General features: G+C 32.2%; 1 protein-coding gene across 1 annotated transcript; it reads right to left on the bottom strand.

Annotated features, from left to right (window-relative positions):
* On the bottom strand, positions 4,448 to 5,998 carry LOC109360152 (serine-rich adhesin for platelets). The gene has a single exon (XM_019604883.1). The coding sequence runs from the start codon at positions 5,951 to 5,953 to the stop codon at positions 4,478 to 4,480; it is 1,476 nt and encodes a 491-aa protein (XP_019460428.1). The 5' UTR covers positions 5,954 to 5,998; the 3' UTR covers positions 4,448 to 4,477.

Genomic DNA, 21,704 nt, shown 5'->3' with positions numbered 1-21,704 from the left:
AGGAGTAGTGACCATTGGAACACCTGTTTCACGCAACAAGTTGGACATCCACTTGAGATCAGTTATAATATGTGCTACAGATCTATATTCAACTACGGTGTATAATAGTGCAATTGTATGTTGGCAGTTGGAGGACCAAGAAATTGGATTGCCCTAAGGAATATAATGTATGGTGAGGTAGAGGTGTAATCATTAGAATTGTCAGCCCAATCAACATCACTATAGGCTTCCAAATTGAAGTGAACAAGTTTCCTTAGTTGGAGGCCAAAATTAATAATGTCTTTAAGTTAATGAAGTACAAGTTTGTGTTGTTACAAGTGAATTTCAGTTGGTTTGTACATGAACTAGGAGAGTTTATTGACAACAAATCAGACATTTGGTCTTGTAAGGGTAACATACTAAAACCCCATAATGGTGCAAAAAGTAGAGGTATAAGTGGCTACATAACCATCATGAAGACATGGTTTATTGCTAATGTAGAGAGGAGTGGAGCATGGTTTTGCCCCGTCATATTATGTTTTTTAGGATATCACGAATATAACTATGTTGAGAGAGTAGGAGTCATGTGGATGTATTGATGAACTCAACACCAAGGAAGTAGTGTGGATGGCCAAGGTCCTTGAGGAAGAACTGATTTGATAGATCTTGAATAAACTTAAACATAAATGAGGCAGAATTACCTATCATAAGAATGTCATTAACAAATATAATAAAATAAGTGAGAGACCTTCATGTGAATAGACAAATAGGGAGGGATCATTAAGACTCATGTGGAACCCATACTACGATGTGATTCTTCAGGGCATCATGCCATGCCCATGGTGCATGTCGAAGACCATATATAACTTTAGGAAGCTTGCGAACATAAAATGATTTTGAGGATCGACAAAGTCCGGTGGTTGTTGCATATAAACAACATCTGATAAAGTGCCTTGGAGTAAACATTAACCACATCAAGTTGATGAAACAGCCAAGAATTCCCCAATGCAAGAATAAGTATAAATTTTATTAGTTATGGCTTGATAATAGGAGCAAAAGTTTCATTAAAGTCGATACCTAGAGTTTGTGTAATACCTTTTACAACCAAATGGGCTTTATAGCGAAATATATTACCATGAGGATTGTGTTTTACCCGAAAGAGTCACTTACACTTACTAAATTTTGATTCTTATGTGTTGAATGGGTTTTGAATGCTAGGTGTCATTGTGAATGATGACAATGAACTCTTAGGTATGAAAGGATTTTTTGTTTGTGTTATTGTTTAACAATATATCTTTCACTATTTGTCCTTGTCTTTTAATTAAATATTGAACTCACCCACTAATTCTCTCTCTTCCCCAATCACATTGACTACCTTATTAACATATACACGTGATAGCTGCAAAGTGTCTCTACAACTCACACTGTGTATTTAGTATTTAAAGTTCTTATTAATGCTAACTTCTAAAAATTTATGATTCAATATTAGTTCTTGTTTTTAATCTCAGTATAATTTTAGTAAATAAGTTTTAATGTTAAATTTTATGATTTGAGATATTGTTTGTGAATTATTATTAAACTCTTTTTCTTAAGAAGATGTAGATAATTACACTTTAACTATATTTCTAACCGGTAATGTCAATTTTGGATCTAATGAAGGCAATAATACTTGGATGAATTATAATGTTTAATATGAGATAATTTGATTTATAATTTTAATTATGTAACTTAAACTTGTTTGATGTACTTTTATTTTGATTTATATATGTATGCATTACCCAAAGCATGACATTGATAAATATGTTATTCACTTATTTCAATTAATTATATATTATATTATAAAATCGTCTGGTCTGACCGAACGATCTAACCGGTTAAACCGGTTAGAACCTATACGGGACCTCTTCCGAGTTGATGTCCGGCTCGGGTTTCATAACATTCGTTACAAGTGAACTACAAGATAATATTCAACCAATATTTGAATTATAAATGTCGATATGAAACCAAAATGAGAATAAGATGTTAATGTGTTGAGCAAATCAAGCAATTTGTTATTGACTTTTATTACGCACGCAAGAATAGGTCACTATCTTAAACTTGAAGTTGCTAAATTTTGAAGAAGAGAGTGTTTTTGTAAATATGTCAGTCGTTTGATCATGTGTTGAGATATGAGATACATGCAGTCGTCCTTGTTACACAAGTTCTCTAATGAAATGATAGTCAAGGGCTAGGTGCTTTATTCTAGAATGAAAGACATGATTGACACATAAACAAGTGGTACCAATGTCGTCACATAAGATTGAGGAGTGGTGACCACTCGAACACCTATTTCACACAACAAGCTAGACATCCACTTGAGATCAGTTGTCGTATGCGCTATAGACCTATATTCAATTTCGGTGGATGATCTTGCAACCGTATGTTGGCAGGTGGATGGCCAAGAAACTGGATTGCCCCCGAGGAATGTAATGTATGATAAGGTAGAGGTGTAATCATCAGAATTGTCACCCAACCAACATCACTATAAGCTACTAAATTGAAGTGAAAAGGTTTCCTTAGTTGAAAGCCAAAATTAATAGTGCCTTTAAGGTAATGAAGTACAAGTTTGAGTTGTTGCAAGTGAACCTCAGTTAGTTTGTGCATGAATTGGGAGAGTTTATTGATAACAAATCAGATATCTAGTCTTGTGAGAGTAACATACTAAAGGACCCCTATAATGCTGCAAAAAGTAGAGGCATAAGTGGTGCAGAACCATCATTAAGACATAGTTTATTACTAGTGCAAAGAGGTGTGGAGCACAGTTTTGCCCCCATCATATTATGTTTTTTTTAGGATATTATGAATATATCCATGTTGAGGTCATATGGATGTATTGATGAACTCAACACCAAGGAAGTAGTGTGGATGGCCAAGGTCCTTGAGGAAGAACTGATTCGATAGATCTTGAATAAACTTAAACATAAATGAGGCAAAATTACCTATCATAAAGATGTCATCAACAAATATGATAAAATAAGTGAGAGACCTTCATGTAAATAGACAAATAGGGAGGGGTCATTAAGACTCATGTGGAACCCATACTACAGAATGTGATTCTTCAGGGCATCATGCCATGCCCATGGTGCATGTCGAAAACCATATATAACTTTAGGAAGCTTGTAAACATAAGAATGATTTTGAGGATTAACAAAGTCTGGTGGTTGTTGCATATAAACAACATCTGATAAAGTGCCTTGGAGTAAATATTAACCACATCAAGTTGATGAAGCAGCCAAAAATTCCCCAATGTAAGAATGAGTATAAATTTTATTAGTTATGGTTTGATAATAGGAGCAAAAGTTTCATTAAAGTCGATACCTAGAGTTTGTATAAAACCTTTTACAACCAAATGGGCTTTATAGCGAGATATATTACTAATGATTATCCTACAAGGGCTGCTTAGTAATAGTCAACAGTAAGTACAATTTATAAGCAAGCTGAAGCTAAGGTTGTTACAATAGAAACATCTAAAGTAAAAGTTGTTACAAGTGAGAATGTGAAATAGAAGATAAGATTCAACCAATATTTGAATTGTAAATATAAAGAGGAAAACACAATGAGAGAGACTATGAAGAATGTGTGATGAGCAAATTAGTTATTAATCCTATTAGAGACACTAACAATTTACTTAAATGAAAAACATTTGAAACTTTTTTATTTAAAAAATGATCTTCCAATTAGTTTTTCATTTTTTAGTTCTATTTACTAAACTGTTTCCATTCAACTTTTTGAACTAGTTTTTTCTTCATTTTAATGGTGTTGCACATCCATTTTTATGTAACAAGCAAAACTAAAACTTCAAGAAATTATTATTTTTTTTGATAAAAAGCTACCAAAAATAAACTAACTATGGATAATTCTTAATAAAATATTTATGTAATTGTAATAATTGAAAGGTTTGGATTTGTAGAGCAAAGTATGTATGCAGTAATGAAGAAGTAAATGTTTTAAAAATAAAAATAAATCAAATATGTTATAATATATTTATCCTTTTAAATACATTGAAATAATGTTTTTGCCATTGAAAACAAAAGGAGTTTGAAACACTTACCTCTAAAGCATGAGAGAGGATTCCTATTCAATAACACAACTACTAAAGTTACATAACATAGACATACTCACTCGTTTTACAAATTGGATTTTACACGATAAAGAAGGAAAATTGAAAACTTGATGGTTATAAAATACATTTGTGACTCTAAAGTCTTCTCTTCGTTCTCCAAAACCAAATTCGCAAAAGGGATATAGAAATAAAATGCAATTCAACACTAGTGATGAACACAAGATTCCCCCTTCAACTCTCCACCCTTAACTTCTACATATAAGGCAAATCTACCTCTACTTTAGGCATTGCCATCAGCTTCTTGACCAATATCTATGTCAAACACTCAAAAGCTTGGGGCTACCTATAATTTTTGTTTACAAAATCTGGAAATTTTCTATCCAGATATAATATAAACTAACAATGTTTGTCAAATACATTTTTTTCTTGCAGAGAGATTATAGCTTCAAAGGCATTAACCAATGCTTGAACCTTACCCTTCTCACATTTAACCAATTTACTTGCTGTTTCTTCAATTACATTATTCAACAATATCTCTTCATCTTTCTTTCCCTCAACTTCTAGATGTCTCAAATTAACCTTCTCTGAATCAGTTATATCATCAATGTTAACATTAGTAGCATTTTCCTGCAACATTTTTCCGCGGCGGAATTTAAGCTTCTTTGGACTAATTTTCTCAAATTGAGTTTCAACCAATTTTCCTCCAACCATTTTTAGCTTTAACATTTGGCATTCCTTGTATTCAAGAAATACAGTTTCACCCTTTTGAGGATTACCATTCTCCTGAACTTTCAGACTATCCTTATTGTCTATATATTCGGCTTCGCAGTTTCCTGAAGACGAATCCTCGTCGAGTTCGACAGTTGAATATTCAGTTTTTTCTTGGTCTGATTGGGATATGGATTGAGAAACTGAGGATGAAAATTCGGGTGATGGTTCAATATCCTGGCTCCCATTTTGATCAGATTGCGAAGTTTGGTTATCACTTTCCACATTGATAACATACAAAGTCTTTTCCTCAACATCATCATTGAGTTTCTTCGGTTCAACTCTTCTAGCCTCGGGTTGATTCTTAACCCGCGACACGATTTTCAGGCTGTTGTGGTTTCCTGCATTGATTTTGGGAGATGGTTTGGACGACAATGATGCTCGTGAAGGCGAAACTACTTCGCGAGAGCCTTCCCTCTTTTCCATCTTAATCTTAGTACTCCTTTGGCCACCAATGCTCTCTGAGGAATCCATGGAAGGTATTGTCTTCAAAGCAACTGTGTTTGGATTCAAGAAAATCACAGGCTTTTTAGACAACTCTGTTGCTCTAACTTCGAAAGTTGATTTTGAAGTAGTTTTCGCTCTACCAGAAGTCGATTTCGATATAGTTTCCTTCTTCTTGGAAGTTGTTTTTGATTGACTAGTAGTCTTGGTGATAGAAGAAACATTTGATTTTGATAAGAATAATGGTTTGGCCTTAACAAGTGATGCATTGTTTCTGTTTTCCAGAACTTCTTTCCCTCTTTGTTTTTTGCTGTCTGAAGATTTTGTTGGAAGCTCCAGCTTATGTGTGTCAGCAGTGCAAGAAATCGGAAGCCTCGAATCGATCGACATTCTGCGATTGGCCGTAGGCATCTTCATTGGCTTGGAATGAAGTGATGCTCTCCTAGATGTAGAATGTTTGTCATTGGCCTCAAATGCAGTCTTGTTTCCAATTTTACATAAATCATGACAAGAGCCAGAAGAAGCTCTAAGATAACGAGAAATAACATTTTCTTTGTTGTATCCAAAATATGCTTCTCCACTACTGTGCCTTCTTAATTGAACTTCTGAAAACTTAGCTCTTTCTGAGGCCAAAGGTAAATCAAAAGTTTGCAAAGCCATCTGATGAGAAGTGAGATGTGTAGAACAAGATTCAGGGCAATAATCCTGAAACCCAAAACCAAAGGAATTTTAGATAATGATAACAAAACACAAGATAGAAAGCTAAGTACTGAGCCATTCTAAATTGTGGGATTGCGGTAATGATCGCGGTCAGTGCGATTGCTATCTTTATGATGCGAATTACAACTGTTACGGTATGAATTATTTTATAATTAAAAAATATTTTTGAATTCTATATGGTATGATACGATCCAAATGTGGTCACATCATTGTTGTGAGTCGATGTTATACCACAATTGCGATGTTATGCAATTGTGATGATTATCGTAACCACGATATTATGGTCGCATCATATGATGTAGTCCACAATTTAAATCAATTATTTCTGGTTGCACTAGGTTACAGTCTCTATTTTAGTTTAGGGAGCATTTCTGGCGATTGTGGTGTTAGCAACATAATCACAACCAAGATGAGACCCCAAGTAGGACTAACCAAAATTTCAATTGATGTAGACAAATTATGATTTATGACAAGCAATTCAATTTTAAGGTAAAACAAGTCAAAATTAAATAGAAAAGAATGTTATACCAACAACCAAGAATAGTTCTAGTCAAAATAATAATCTTTGATCTACCAACAAAATTTCATAATTTTTGACTGTTTCACAGCTAATGACAATATTTAAATTTTCTCTCAATTTAGGAAATATTTAAATTTTCTCTCAATTTAGGAAATATTTTTAATATGCAAAATAAACGATTTTGTGAACTCTTATGAATTGACTCTCAAAATCTCTTTCTGTAAAAGATGTCAAAAAAATCTATAAGAAATATTTAAATTTTCTCTCAATTTAGGAAATATTTTTAATCTGCAAAATAAACCATTTTGTGAACTCTTATGAGTTGACTCACAATCTCTTTCTGTAAATAAAAATGTCAAAAAATTCTATCAGAAATATTTATATTTTCTATCTAGGAAATATTTATATATATTTTTTGTATTACTAAGAGTATTTTTCATTTTTTTATGGGTAAGGAATCAATCTCTTTTGGAACTTGTGGTTGCCCCCTAACAAGTGTAGCTCGTAAGAGTCGAACTCTCAATCTTGAGAATCCAATAAAATCTTACACCATTAGACCAACATCTTTTGATAGTTATACAAGTATATCCTATAATATTAGAATTATTGGTTTTAATATGCTTCTTCTACATTGAAACGAGGTTAATACACACTGTACATTAATTAAGCTACAAATGAGTTACCAAAGCGTGAAGGCATAATATATGAAATCACTAAACACTACAAAGAAAACACATCATCAAATTCAATTAAAATAATTTTTTGTTAGGTAACCCTTTTTTAAGGGAAAACATCAAATTAAATCAAGAAGCCTAGGTTAGGCCCATTTGTTCAAGTTTTTTCACACACAAAAAATACCTCCATATTCGTATAATTTCCCCTGAAAGAAAATATATTATTTTATTTAAATAAATTCCAAAAGTTAATATTTGTTTAGTTTAAAGTTTTTTATTACATAGGGGCCTACTACTAGTATTAGTATTGGCAATTTGTACTGTTTCGCGTAATATATATACCTATTTGTGAGAAGAGTATAATTGTATAAAGGATCATGTTCTCTCAACCCTAACAAAATAGCATAGGCATGCATGTTTGTGGTCGCATGTTATACTATTAAAAAATAACAAAAAGTATATAAAATAAAACAAAATTAAAAAACAGTTTTATTTTTTATCACAATTTTAAAATTACAAATAGTTCAAATAATTTACACTATATTCTTAAATCCAACTAAAAATAAAAAAATAATAATTAATTTTGTAATGCTTGCGATAGCTCACATTTCTCATTTGAAAACTTTGTGGCCGAAGTATAAATTTTAGGATAAGAGATAGATTTTTTATATTATGTCCACTCAATAACTATGAACGGACAAAATCTCTAAATATAACCCTAATTGTCAATTAACAAATAAAAAAGGGAAGAAAAATACATTTATGACAAAGGCTCCTGATTTATATTTTAAAAACATTACTTTAATTATAAAAACTTTTCACAAAACTTGTCCCACACAAAATAGTTTAACTTTCTTCTAAATATTTTTAAAATCACATTTTTTAAACTTAAACACACTAGCTTAGTAATCATCAACTTAAACTTATTACAAGATTTAATCAAGTGAAGCATCATGATATTTATGAAAAAACTAATAGAACACCCATCTCATGTAAAAAAATAATAGTATTACCAATTGTAAATATTCATATTAATATTCTCAATGAAACATTATTACCTTATGTTGATTATTCTAGCTTCAGCACAAAACCTGTTGCAACCAAAATAGAGTAGAAAACTTCACATGCACCAGCACCACCAAAATGAAACCAAATCCAAGACAAGTTTCCTAGAGACAGAAACCAAAGAAGGGTCTAAAAACTCATCATTTGATTTTAGGAGAAAAACAAAAGAGAACCCAAATGATAATTGTTGGAAAAAAGCTTTCAACTTATAATCATTTGGGTTCACAATCACATGATGTGAAAGTAACATGCATACCTTTGTTTTTATAAACAAAGTTATAGATAATAAACTTGCTTCACCAGAAAGAGAAGAAAAAGCAACAGAATATAACTAAGTAAATAATGAGCCACTACTTTTGAAGGGTGTTTCTACGTTAAGATGAGAAAGTTTGTGTAAAAATGCAACTGATTCTGGTTTTTATCTTAAGTTTGTTTTTTGTTATATATAGGGAGAAATAGTTGAGTTTTTTTGTTTTTATTTTTTTATTTTATTTTGTGGAGTCATTAATATTTTAAAATTTTAATGCACCATTTGACCCATTGAAAAAGTTATTTGTTCAAAAAAATTACCTCATTGAGGAAGTTGGATCAAATTAACTTATTTTGTTTAATATTTTTAGTGCATTATATTAAGGAAATTATATTTAAATGGAATGGAGTTAGATAGAAATTTTGTTAATTTGGCGACGGTTGGTCAAAATTTTGAAGATTTTTCACATTTTCTTAAACGTTTATTCATATCAAATTAATTGTATACTTCAATAGTTTTCCAAGTTTGTAATTCAAATCTCAAATATTTTGTCGGAAAGTGAATATAAGAAGTGATAAATCACTCTTTTGCTGCTGCTCATAAACAAATGTACTTAAAAGAACGGAAATTCAAGGATTTACCGCTCCAATAAGAAATTTTTCAACATTTAAATCATCTCTATGATTTAGTGATTTAGATACGAATTTGATGATAAACCAGAAATATCCTAAATATCCATCCGTCTAACTTTTGAATTTGAAAGAGATTAAAGACTTAATTAAATATAGTGTATTTTTTTATCTATTTAGACAAGAGAAAAATATATATATACACTGACATTGTAAGAGTTTTTTACATTATCATTGTATCATCTATTATTCATTTTCAGTCATATTGAGTTTTCGAGAAAGTAATCCGAATAAAGGGTGGACGATATATTGTTGTCTGTATATAAATCATTACACTGGCAGTGAATAGATATTAAACTCTTTAAACAAAGTGTTGTTAATATTACTTATTTTCAGTGTTGTTAATATCGTAACGGTCATCAAACTCGCTAGGGTATTGGTATAGTGATATAGCGATTCAATCGGTGGTTCACTAATTAAACTGCATACCGGCGAAATTAAATATAAAAATATAATATATTATTATTAATGTTGAAAAATTAATAAAAAAATCAAAATTTTTCACTTTCATTAAAAAATTAATTGAAAACCGACTATATAACTGGTTTTGGCTGATTTTAACCAGTAAGATTGTATGATCGGTGTAATTACTGTACCGTACTGATATCGAGACTGGTTCACCGGTTGAACCGGCCGACACGAACCAATTTTTATAACACTGACTTATTTTCTATATATATACATATAAAAGATATTAAGTGAATCATTTGCACTAGAATGACCTAAATAACCAGTAAAAGAAATTAAAAATAATTTAGAAAAATAAATTTTAGGAGTACATATATTGTTACAACTAAATACATTATTATATGTTTTGGGTCAAAAATATATTATTAATCTTTACACAATCCAACAAACACATATAAACATAAGTAAGAGATATGAAATGATATATAATTTGACTTATGAAATAATATGCATAAGATATTAAGTGAATCATTTGCACTAGAGTTACCTAAATAAGTAGTAAAAGAAATTAAAAAAATTTAGAAAAATATTTAAGAGTAGATATGTTGTTACAAGGAAATACATTATTTATTTTGGGTATTATTAATCTTTACACCAATGTTGTGAAACCTGAGCCGGATGTCAAACCGGCAGATGTCCTGTATTTGGTTTAACCAGTTTAAACGATTAAACCGTCCGATCTGACTGGGTGATTCATATATAATTAATAATTTTTATCTATAAATATATAGTTATATATAAATGTAAAACTTTATGTATAATTATATTGAAGTAATAACATCTTCATCTTTTCTTAGATGGTAGTAGAACAAAATATTAGAGCAGTGTTCCATTTTTTTTAATTTTTAAGTGAACCGTTCGGTTAACTTCTCGGGTTAATTCGGTTTAACCGGGTTTAACACAGTTGGACTGGAATTTCCCTGGTTTAAAGCAGTCCAACTCTCATTCGGTTAAGACTGCAATACAACGCCGTTTTCAAGTCCAGTCAGCGGTCAGACCGGTTAAACCGTCCGGTCCGGTTCTCACAATACTGCTTTACACAATCCAACAAACACATATAAACATAAGTGAGAGATAAGTATGGATCAATAAGGTGTATCACTTTCCCAACCATAAATATTAATTAATGCTAATTTTAAATAGAAATTTAGTCCTAAATGGATAAAATTCGACTATATGGGAGTTCAACTAAGACTGTGCTAAATTAGATAAGCCAATAGTATAGGGCATACTCATCCATAATAGCTCTAGTACTATTTATAAGATTTTTGTAATACTTTCACTCAAATGATGTTTCAGTATAATTTATTTTTAAATATATAATGATATAAAATGATAGAAACAATCTCTGTCATTACTTTGACTCTCCAAAGTAGATATTTACGGAAAAAGATGAGTTTTAAAGCTAAAATCTTAAACGGTATGTCTTTTATGCTTCATTTGGTTGACAAGAGAAAATAAGAAGAGAGAAAGAAGTGAGAAAGAAAGAGGTGAGAAAGAGAAAGAGAAGAATTAGAGTAGATTTTTGTGATGTTTGTTATAAGAGAATAAGGAGAGAAAAAGAATATAAATAGATATTTTCTTCTCTTATTCTTTTATTTGGTTGAATAGAAAATGAGAAGAGATGGATGATGTTATAGTTCAAATGACAAAAATGTCCATAAAATAAATAAAAAACAAATAAAATTAATGTTTTATTACTAATTGAAAATAAATTTTTTTTATTATTAATTAAAAATAAATTTTATAATTTTATATTTTATTATAATTTCAATTTTTAATTAATATTTTATATTTAAAAAAGATTTATGTATGTTAATAGTATTTAAAGCAAGAGAAAATATGTATGTAATGTTAGCATGTGAGTTTTCTACGTTGTTACTATATTATTCACCATTCATTTTCGATCATCATTTACTATTAAATAAAATTAATACAAAAGAATGATGATTGATGCACTGACTATGTATAAATTTTTACACTATCAATCATATATATTACACTTTTAAAACAAACAAATAGAAAAGTTTGAGGGTATATTTGACATTTCAAATAAAATCACTATTCTCACCACACTAGAGGAGAAATAACATATGGTGGACCTCACACCTTTTTTACTCTCTCCTCTCCTTCTCCCTCCACAACCAAAGGGGAGAAATCTTCACTTTCTCTCCGAACTCTCTCTCACTCTTTTCTCTCCACTCTAATTCTATCCTACCAAACAAAGGCTTAGACAACTGTCAACTAACATTTGTTTATTGGATATTTTAGAAAGAGGAAAAAAGAGAATAGATGGTCAATGTAAAAAAAAATTATTACATTGTTAATGTATAATTTATTTCTTTATAGAATGGAAATAACCATTTTCTAGAATAAAATATCTATTGGTATAATGAGATAAGTTATCTCCTTCTGCTAGTGAAATTATGACAAATGTTCTGTTTCATAATTTTCTATAAAAATATTTTTAAAACCAAACAAAATAGTACACATGTCATATTTTTAACTTACTACAAAAGATAATTTATCTCCTGATATAAGAAACTACAATAATCTCTTTTTTACTAGACCATTTAGTACCGGAATATAAAGAGAACAAAATTTAATGTTTTGAATTTATTTTAATTAAAAAGTAAACCCTTAATTTGACACTACATGTCAATATCTCTATCTACTAGTGACTCTTTAGTATGTGAAGGATATTCACTCTGTAACATCCCGAAGATTACTTTATACATATTGTGATTAAAATGAGAATTTTTTTGAATATATTATTAAAAATTGGTATACTTATATTCATTTCTTTTTCGAGACATCCGATTCTTAGTAACATAAACTACAGAAAATCAATGACAGTTACATAACGGTAGCTGAAATTGATACAATATTTTCCTTAAAACTTCTTCATTAATAGTTAGACTTGAGCCTACAACATATATAACGAGGTGTTGCTAGGTCAAGTAAAATGTTAGTACATAATACAAGGCGAAATCTAATCACTGCCCAACTGAAGCTATACAAAATAGGCTAAATTCTTCAGCACTACAAATGTATCCTACACAGATACCCTAACCCCAAAAAGGAAAAAGGAAAATGAAATAGCTCCTCACGACTAGCTTCAACACTAACATGGCACTAGAACCCTCACTCAGGTCCTCTTCCAGCTCGGAGTCCGAAGAGAGATCTATCACCTCGATAGGGTCCTCTATGTGGATCAACTCCACACAATTGTCATCTTCAGATTCCATCTCCTCCATAGTATCATAGGCAGAAAGCCGCGATCTAATCCATGTCCTAGCATACACCTGTGGTTCTAGAATTGTACGTCGAGCGGCTCTACTTGGCAGTATAGAATGGGTCACATCATTCCAACTCCTTCGCCTCATTGAAGATCTGACAACAATTGGTCCACAAGGAGTCGAAGACTGGGTGGATGATACAAAAGTTCAACTTGCAAAGAGATCTTTAATGATTAAATTCATTATACCCATCATTGTGGAGTGGCTAAGCAGGTTTGGTAGTTTTGGGGTTCACTAATTCTCATGAGTTTCAAAATTCTAACATCAAAGTTTGGTTCAAAACCTTTGCATTTGGTGACAGTGGCAACCTCATTATTACAATGGGGTGGTGAATTTGGAGAAACAAAAATAACTCAATTTTTAGGAAGGTTTTAAATAATGGTCATAGTTTCAGATTCCCAATGTTGAATAAAGTGTAATTCTTCCTGCTAGACTCGTTAATCGATTAACAAGATGTACAATCGACTAACGACAGAGATAATCGATTATCGAATCTGTTTGTTAGTTGTTAGTTAAGTTTCCTTATTTGTCAAGCTAGTTGGTTATTGGGAAGCTATACATAGATGATATACATTTGAATAAGGCATGTTGTTGTATTTTGATATTCAATACACTTTCAATATAACTTGAGGTATTTTCATACATTCTCTCTCAAAACACTCACATTCTCAAATTCTTATTGTTTTTAGTTTAACAAGTTTCTCCAAGTTCAGTAGTGGTATCAAGAGCTGGGAACAAGATTATGTGGTGATTTTGTGTGGGGAGTCAAAGAAGAAAGGATGGGAAGAAGGTGTTGCGGCAAGAAGAAAAGAACTCTGCAAGTATGAATCCAAGATGACAAATGATAATGGATTTGCAATGACACTACTCCAAGAACTATGATAGTTGGAGAACTCAAATAAAGACCATCTTTGGTTTTCAAGAAGTGTATGAGGTTGTACTGAATGACTATCAAAATATTGGACATAATGCTAGTGAAGCTCAAATAACAGTCCATAGAGAATCCAAGAAGAAGGATTGCAAGGCTTTGTTCTTAATCCATCAATGTGTAGATGGGGCAAACTTTGAAAGAATAGTTGGAGCCAAGACAACTAACGATACATGGGAGTGTTTGGAAAAAGGCTATGAAGGGGCAGCAAAGATTAAGAAGGTGAACTCCAAACCATGAGAAGAAGGTATGAACTCCTTCAAATGGAGGAGAATGAAACAATTTCAGAATGATTTACCAAGATTAATTCACTTATCAATCAAATGAAGTCTTGTGGAGAAGAGGTAAAAGATCAAGTTGTTATAGAGAAAATACTCAGGACTTTAACTCCAAAATATGACCACATAGTTGTAGCAATTGAGGAGTCTACAGATCTTGAGAGCTACAAGGTAGAACAACTACAAAGCTCTCTTGAAGCTCATGAACAAAGGCTGAAAGAGAGACTTGCAGAAAAGAATGATGATCATGCACTTCAAGCTCAACAAACCAAGAAATCTATTGGGTAGTGGAACAAGAACAAAAGGAGCAAAGACAGATGGCAGAGTGAGAAGTGGAAGAAATGCCAATGAGTGAGGTATGAACAAGGTTCGACGTATCAAAGATCTGTCAAATCAAATGCTCATGAGAATGATGAAAGAAGAGGCTCAAACAAGAACACATCAAATCGGAGGAAATTTGATAAGACCAAAGTGCAATGCTACAATTGCAGAAACTATGGTTACTATGCAGCAGAGTGCAAGCTCAACAAGCCTATGGCCAAAAGGGAGGAAGAAGTCAGATTGGCAAAAGGTGGAGAATCTGATGAAGATTATCATTATTTGCTGATGACTACTATAAGAAACAGTAAGGAGAATGTGGATTTCTGGTATCTGGATATAGGATGTTCTAACCATATGACATGCAAGAAAGATTGGTTTACGTCCCTTGGTGAAACAACCAAGAACAAGGTCAAATTTACTGATCATAGTGTTGTCTCAGCTAAAGGAATTGGCAAGATAATGATTCAAATAAAAGATGGGACGAAATCATTTATCTCAAATGTTCTAGATGTACCTAAGATGAAGAGCAATCTGCTCAGCCTTGACAAACTTCTGGAAAAGGGATATACCATGGAGATAAAGGATGGTATGCTGAAGGTGTTTGATAAGAACAAGCACAACATCTTGAAGACTCCACTTTCAGCCAATAGAGCCTTCAAGATTAGCATACAAGTTGATGAGGAGAAGTGTTTCCAATTAACAATTGAAAAAGACACATGGCTATGGCATCAAAGGTATGGACATCTAAACTTTAGGAGTTTAGATATGCTGAGTAGAAATGGCATGGTAACTGGAATACCACACACTAGAGTGCCAGAATAGTTGTGTGAAGAGTGCATCTCAAGCAAACAGACAAAGAATTCCTTTGTATCACATGTTCCTACAAAATATGTGAAAGCACTAGAGGTAATATATACTGATGTATGTGGTCCATTTGAAGAAAACTCCATTGGAGGCAATAGGTATTTTGCGACCTTCATTGATGACCATACTAGAAAAGTATGGATTTATCTAATGAAGCGAAAAGGTGAAGTGCTACATATCTTCAAGAAGTTCAAAGCCCAAGCAGAGAATCAAAATGAAACCAAGCTGAAAAAGCTTAGATCAGATGGAGGAGGAGAGTATGTGTCAACTAAATTTCATGAATTTTTGCATGAAGGAAGGGATTGACCATGAAATTACAGCACCTTACACACCACAACACAATAGAACGGAAGAAAGGGCAAACATAACCATACTCAACATGGCCAGGTGTATGATAAAAACAAAGGGTTTGTCTAAGATATTTTAGGGTGAGGTTGTCTCCACTGTAGTGCACATACTCAACAGATGTCCAACCAGAAGGTTGGATGACAAAACTCCCAAAAACGTTTGTATAGGCCTCAAACCAAGTATGAGTCACTTCAAAATATTTGGCTGCATTTGCTACAAGCATGTGCCTGAAGCAATGAGGAGGAAGCTAGATGACAAGGGAGAAAAAATGATCTTCTTGGGTTACCAATCTACTGGTGCCTATAGAGTATATGATCCAAAGAAGAACAAGATAATGATGAGCAGATATCTGAAATTTGATGAAAGTTAGTGTTGGAATTGGAACCTCAAATATGAAGGAAATAGCAAAGAAACTCTACTGCAGTTTGAGGAGAATGAAGAAAGGGTCATGAATAAGCCTATGACACAAAACAATCTTGCACTTGTGGTTACTAGAAATCCTCCAACATCTCATAGGCATAGACAACCACCTTCAAGGTTGAGTGAGTGACTATGAGTTGTTCCATAATTCAACCATCACAATAGAAGGTGATTTTGTACACATGGCACTTCTTTCTAAGATGGAACCAGTGAGATTAGAAGAGGCTTTGAATCAATCACACTGAGTTGAGGCAATGGAAGAGGAGTTGAGATCAATTGAAAGAAATGACACTTGGAGTCTAGTTCAATTACCAAGATGAAAGAAAGCCATATCTGTAAAATGGGTGTACAAGACTAAACTGAATCCAAATGGAGAAGTACCTAAGCATAAGGCTAGACTTGTTGCAAAGGGTTTCTTTGCAGAAGTAAGTCATTGATTATGACGAGGTCTTTGCACCACTAGCAAGGCTAGAAACAATTAGACTAGTAATTGCTATAGCAAGTTACAACAGTTTGGGAGATTCATCAAATGGATGTGAAGTCTGCTTTCTTGAATGGACCTCTAGAAAAGGAGATGTTTATGACACAACCACCGGGATTTGAGGCAAATGATAAAGAAGGATGAGTGTACAAGTTGCACAAGGCCTTGTATGGACTCAAGCAGGCTCTAAGAGCTTGAAACAAGAGAATTGACGCATTTCTGGTGCAAATTGGTTGCATGAAATGCATCATAGAACATGGAGTTTATGTAAAAGGCAATGACAAATCAGACCTTCTCATTGTGTGCCTATATGTGGATGACTTGTTAATAACACGTGGGAGTTCCGTTGACATCTCAACTTTCAAACAACAAATGCAATCTAAGTTTGAGATGTCTGATCTAGGAGAACTAGCATACTTTCTAGGCATTGAGTTTAAGAAGACTAAGCTTGGAACATTCATGCATCAAAGCAAGTACACCAGTGATTTGTTAAAGAGGATTCATATGATGGTTTGCAATCCAACTACAACTCCTGTTGAAGTTGGTGATGTTGCAAACCAAGATGTGACAAAACCAAATGTTGACAAGACTTTGTTTAGGCAAATGGTTGGTTCACTAAGATACATATGCAAAATTAGACCAAATATTGCATATGGAGTTGCCTTAGCGAGTAGATTCATGGAGGCACCTCAACAAACTCATCTCAATGCAGTGAAAAGGTTACTGAGATACTTGAAAGGTACAATTGGCTTGGGAATCATGTTCCCTACTATGAAAATAGCCATGGCAGCATCAACATAGTTGGTTTCTCTTATGCAGATTGGTGTGGAGACAAAGTGGATAGAAAGAGCACAACAAGCTACTTATTTTGCTATGGTGATGCTCTTATTAGCTGGTGTTCTAAGAAGCAGGATGTAATAACCTTATCTTCATGTGAGGCTGAGTATATAACAGCTTGTATATGTTCTTTCCAAGCTGTATGGTTAGAGGCACTGTTGGAAGAACTAAGGCTGAAGCAAAATAGTGGAATATTGCTGATGGTGGACGAAAGATCTGCAATCAACTTGGCACTAAATCTAGTTGCTCATGGAAGGAGTAAACACATAGAAACTAGATTCCACTACATAAGAGATCAAGTAAGCAAAGGGAAGATAAAGTTAGAGTTTTGCAAATCTGAAGATCAATTGCCTGATGTTCTTACCAAACCAGTGAAGAAGAGAAGATTTGAAGAACTCACGAACAAGATTGGAATGATAAGTCTAGCTAGTTTGAATTAAGGGAAGATGTTGAATAAAGTATAATTCTTCCTGCTAGACTTTTTAATCAATTAACAAGATGTACAATTGATTAACGACAAAGATAATCGATTATCGAATCTGTTAGTTAGTTGTAAGTTAAGTTTCCTCATTTGTCAAGTTAGTTGGTTATTGGGAAGCTATACATAGATGATATACATTTGAATAAGGCATGTTGTTGTATTTTGATATTCAATATACTTCCAATACAACTTGAGGTATTTTCATACATTCTCTCTCAAAACACTCAAATTTTCAAATTCTTATTATTTTTAGTTCAACGAGTTTCTCCAAGTTCAACACCCAAAACCTTATTGTAACCATCAATTTTAGGCAAATGCAACCTTATTTACGAACACGATATAGTTTTGATAATTCACAAAATCTTAGCATATTGTAGTTGGTTATCGTGGACAAATATTTAAAAATGATTGGTATGTATATGTTCTAATTCTTTTATGATTGAGTATTCCTAGTGGTGGTCCTTAACAAAAAGGGGATTGTCCATAAATTTTGGTGCCACTAAAATCAATATGTTTTTGTTCGTAAGTAGAGAATTGTTCTCTAATTATAGCATGATTCTTATTTTTATAAAGCTCTTAAAATACAATAAAAATGAAGAAAGAGAAAGCGGAAAACATATTAACCAATAATGAAAATGAGAAGAAAGTGCAACCCTATATTTTCTTCAGATTCACTAAAAGTGCATTTAATAGCACTTACTCGAGTAAGCATTGTTAAAAGTGTAGAAATTGTACATTGAGTCGCGTTCGCTTGAGTGAGCGCTATTAAATGTATACTTTCAACAATTTAACATTGTTCACTTGAGTGAATGTTGTTGAACGTAAACAATTAGTGGTGTCCATTTTTTTTCCCAAGAACTTATTTGTTGAGGAGAAACTAATCCAATTCGGAGTTGTTGATGCTTATAATGATCAATCATGATAATAATTATGTTGCACCGCTGAGAATACGCTAAGAAACATTCAACTATATCTCAACCCGGTAGCTGGATTTTCTCAACATCGGAGGAACTGCATGGTCGGCCGGTAGCTGCTTTCTAACTTAGATATTATTGTCATGAAGGTGGATGCTAAATTCATATAGGTGACAATTCCAAACTTAACTCAAAATGACTTTGATATGTTACACGTCTTAAAATGTATAAGGGTCATTATTATAATTATCTAAATTAAAGTGATCTAATTCAATTAAAGTTTATAATTATGAATATAGTTGTCATAACAATTATTGTATAATATTAAATATCTTATTTCAATTTTTATGATAGGCAAAAATAGAAATAAGAAAAATATAAAGCATCATTTTTTTTTTTGAAATTTTTTGAATTCAAATGATGTTACTACTCATTACAGAGTGTGAATTTAAGGAGACATTACTTTCTTCATGAATGAGCATGCACTTCTTATAAATATATGTTATGACCCCCAAGTGGAATCAACTTCCTATTCTAACATCCCTTCTTAGAAATGAGAAATAAAATATTTGAAGTCAAAAGAATAAATGTTCATAATGACTTAGAAGACCAAAAAAATTTATATGTTCCACTATGAACATGAAGTTGAATACAATATAAAGGATAGGTAAATTCATTCATCATATTATCTATGTATATATTCATATATACTTCTGCTTTATATTATTTCTTGATGATTTGACATGAATGAATTTGATTATATAATAATAATAATGTTCATTATCTTTAAGCTCTTAGTATATGGTTTACAACAAGTCATTGGTGAATGGTATTTAAAACTTTCTCCCTATGGCAGTGATATTAAAACTCCGCACATCATCCTACTTTATTGTTATTGAAAAAGTTTGAATTTAAAGGATATCACTCTTGAGTGTGAATTTAAGGATACATCACTCTCTTCATGAAAAAACATACACTTCTTATAAATAAAGGTTATGACCCCCAAATCATATGTAATTAGACAATCAACTTCCTATTCTAATATCCATTCATCAGAAATGAAATATTTGAAGTCATAAAAGAATAAATATTCACAATGACTTGAAAGACTAAAATATCTACATGTTTTATTATGGACATGAATTTGAATACAATGTAAAGGATATGTAAGTTCATTCATCTTATAAATTTGAATACAAGCGATTTGCCAATGGTATTTAAAACTTTCTTCCTCCATGGTAATGATTTTGATGAAATCACTTGACTAAAGCAATTTCTCTATTTCAAATTAAGAATCAAGAACTTGGGAAGACTAACATATTCTTAGGCTTGGAAATCTCTAATCTGAGTCTGGTTTAATCCTCAGCCCATGCAAATATGCTCTTAAACTATTAGAGGACAATGGACATTTAGTAGAAATCAAGAACAATCTCTTGACGATCCTGCCAGTTATGGAAGATTGGTAAGAAGACTTTATCTGACTATTACTAGACCCGATATCAGTTTTTCTATTCAACAGTTAAACCAATATATGTCCCAACCTACTACAATTCTTATTGGGGTTGCTGCATTGATACACATCATTCCGTCAATGGCTTTTGTGTTTCCTTTAAACAAATTGCGGATATCTTCACTAAAGCTTTGCGGTCTATTCCTCGTCATCGTCATATTACCAAGTTAGGCATGCTAGGTACTCAGTGCCCAACTCGAGGGAATGCTAGATTCATATAGATGACAGTTCCAAATGTAACTCAAACTCATTGTCATATGCATTTACATTTCATCAACAGTTTTTTGGTTTCCCACAGGTATCCTCATACTGGAGGCAATCCTGTCCGAGCCGGGAACATCCACAGGTACGTGGGGCTAACTCTTCCAACGGACATTTTTCCATCCACAAGACTTGAACCCGAAACCTTACTTAAAAGGAATCAAACATGTACCACTTGAACCAACGTCCATTGGTTAGCTACAACAGTTTGTTGCTGCACAAGTATATAAGCGTATCTCCATGAATTGGTAATTCAATTGAATGAGAATGGAACTACACTTAAATTGTTATTACTCTGCACATAAATTTATTCAATAATTTGTTAATTATAATAATCATTTTTATATTATTATATAGTATGTATATTTGAAATTAAGGATCTAACGTGGAGTGAAAAAGTATAAGACTGATTAATGCTCATTAAGAAGAAGATCCTATCAAAATATATTTTACTTCTCACAATTTATATGAGACATTTTTATTTAAAATTTATTATAAAAATATTATATAATTAAATTATTTAATATCCGATGTGTACTCATTTTTATATTGTCATTACAATTTGTTTTAAGTTATCAATTTGGTTCGAACTTTGAAATTCAAGCTTCATATACTTAAATTAGGGGCGTAATTTTTTTTCTAGCATGCGGCCTACAAAATATCAACACCAACATTGGTTGCATACTGCTTTGTTAAGAATGGTGCTTTGAACAAGTATGTTGAAGATTTGGGAAGCTGATCCATCTGCAACTTCTCATCTTTTGCTGGCTGATAAGATCAGGATCACATTTTTAAGGCCTTAGCTTTTTTCTTCTAGTTTTTAGCTTTTCTAATGTACCAAAAAATATCTATAATTTGAGAATGAAAGATTTAAATTGAAGGACATTCACATAGTGTCCATTCATATAAAAAATCTCATTCATATATAATCACAATTTACAATGGTAAACCCATGATATAAATGTGTCAATTAAAAAAACACAAACCAGAGCTTTTATTATAATATTCATCAACTTGATAACTGCATCAGCCTGTGTTCTTCATAAACTCAAGTATATGGCAAAGTAAACCATTTTCCACAAC

Source organism: Lupinus angustifolius, chromosome LG11, assembly GCF_001865875.1.
Source record: "Lupinus angustifolius cultivar Tanjil chromosome LG11, LupAngTanjil_v1.0, whole genome shotgun sequence".
Classification (NCBI taxonomy): domain Eukaryota; kingdom Viridiplantae; phylum Streptophyta; class Magnoliopsida; order Fabales; family Fabaceae; genus Lupinus; species Lupinus angustifolius.
Note: the sequence above shows the minus strand (reverse complement) of the source record. Positions and strands in the feature narration are given on the sequence as shown.

Bases quoted from the DNA above. Each gene is read 5' to 3' on its own strand.
- LOC109360152 (XM_019604883.1), bottom strand. From the start codon at position 5,953: ATGGCTTTGCAAACTTTTGATTTACCTTTGGCCTCAGAAAGAGCTAAG.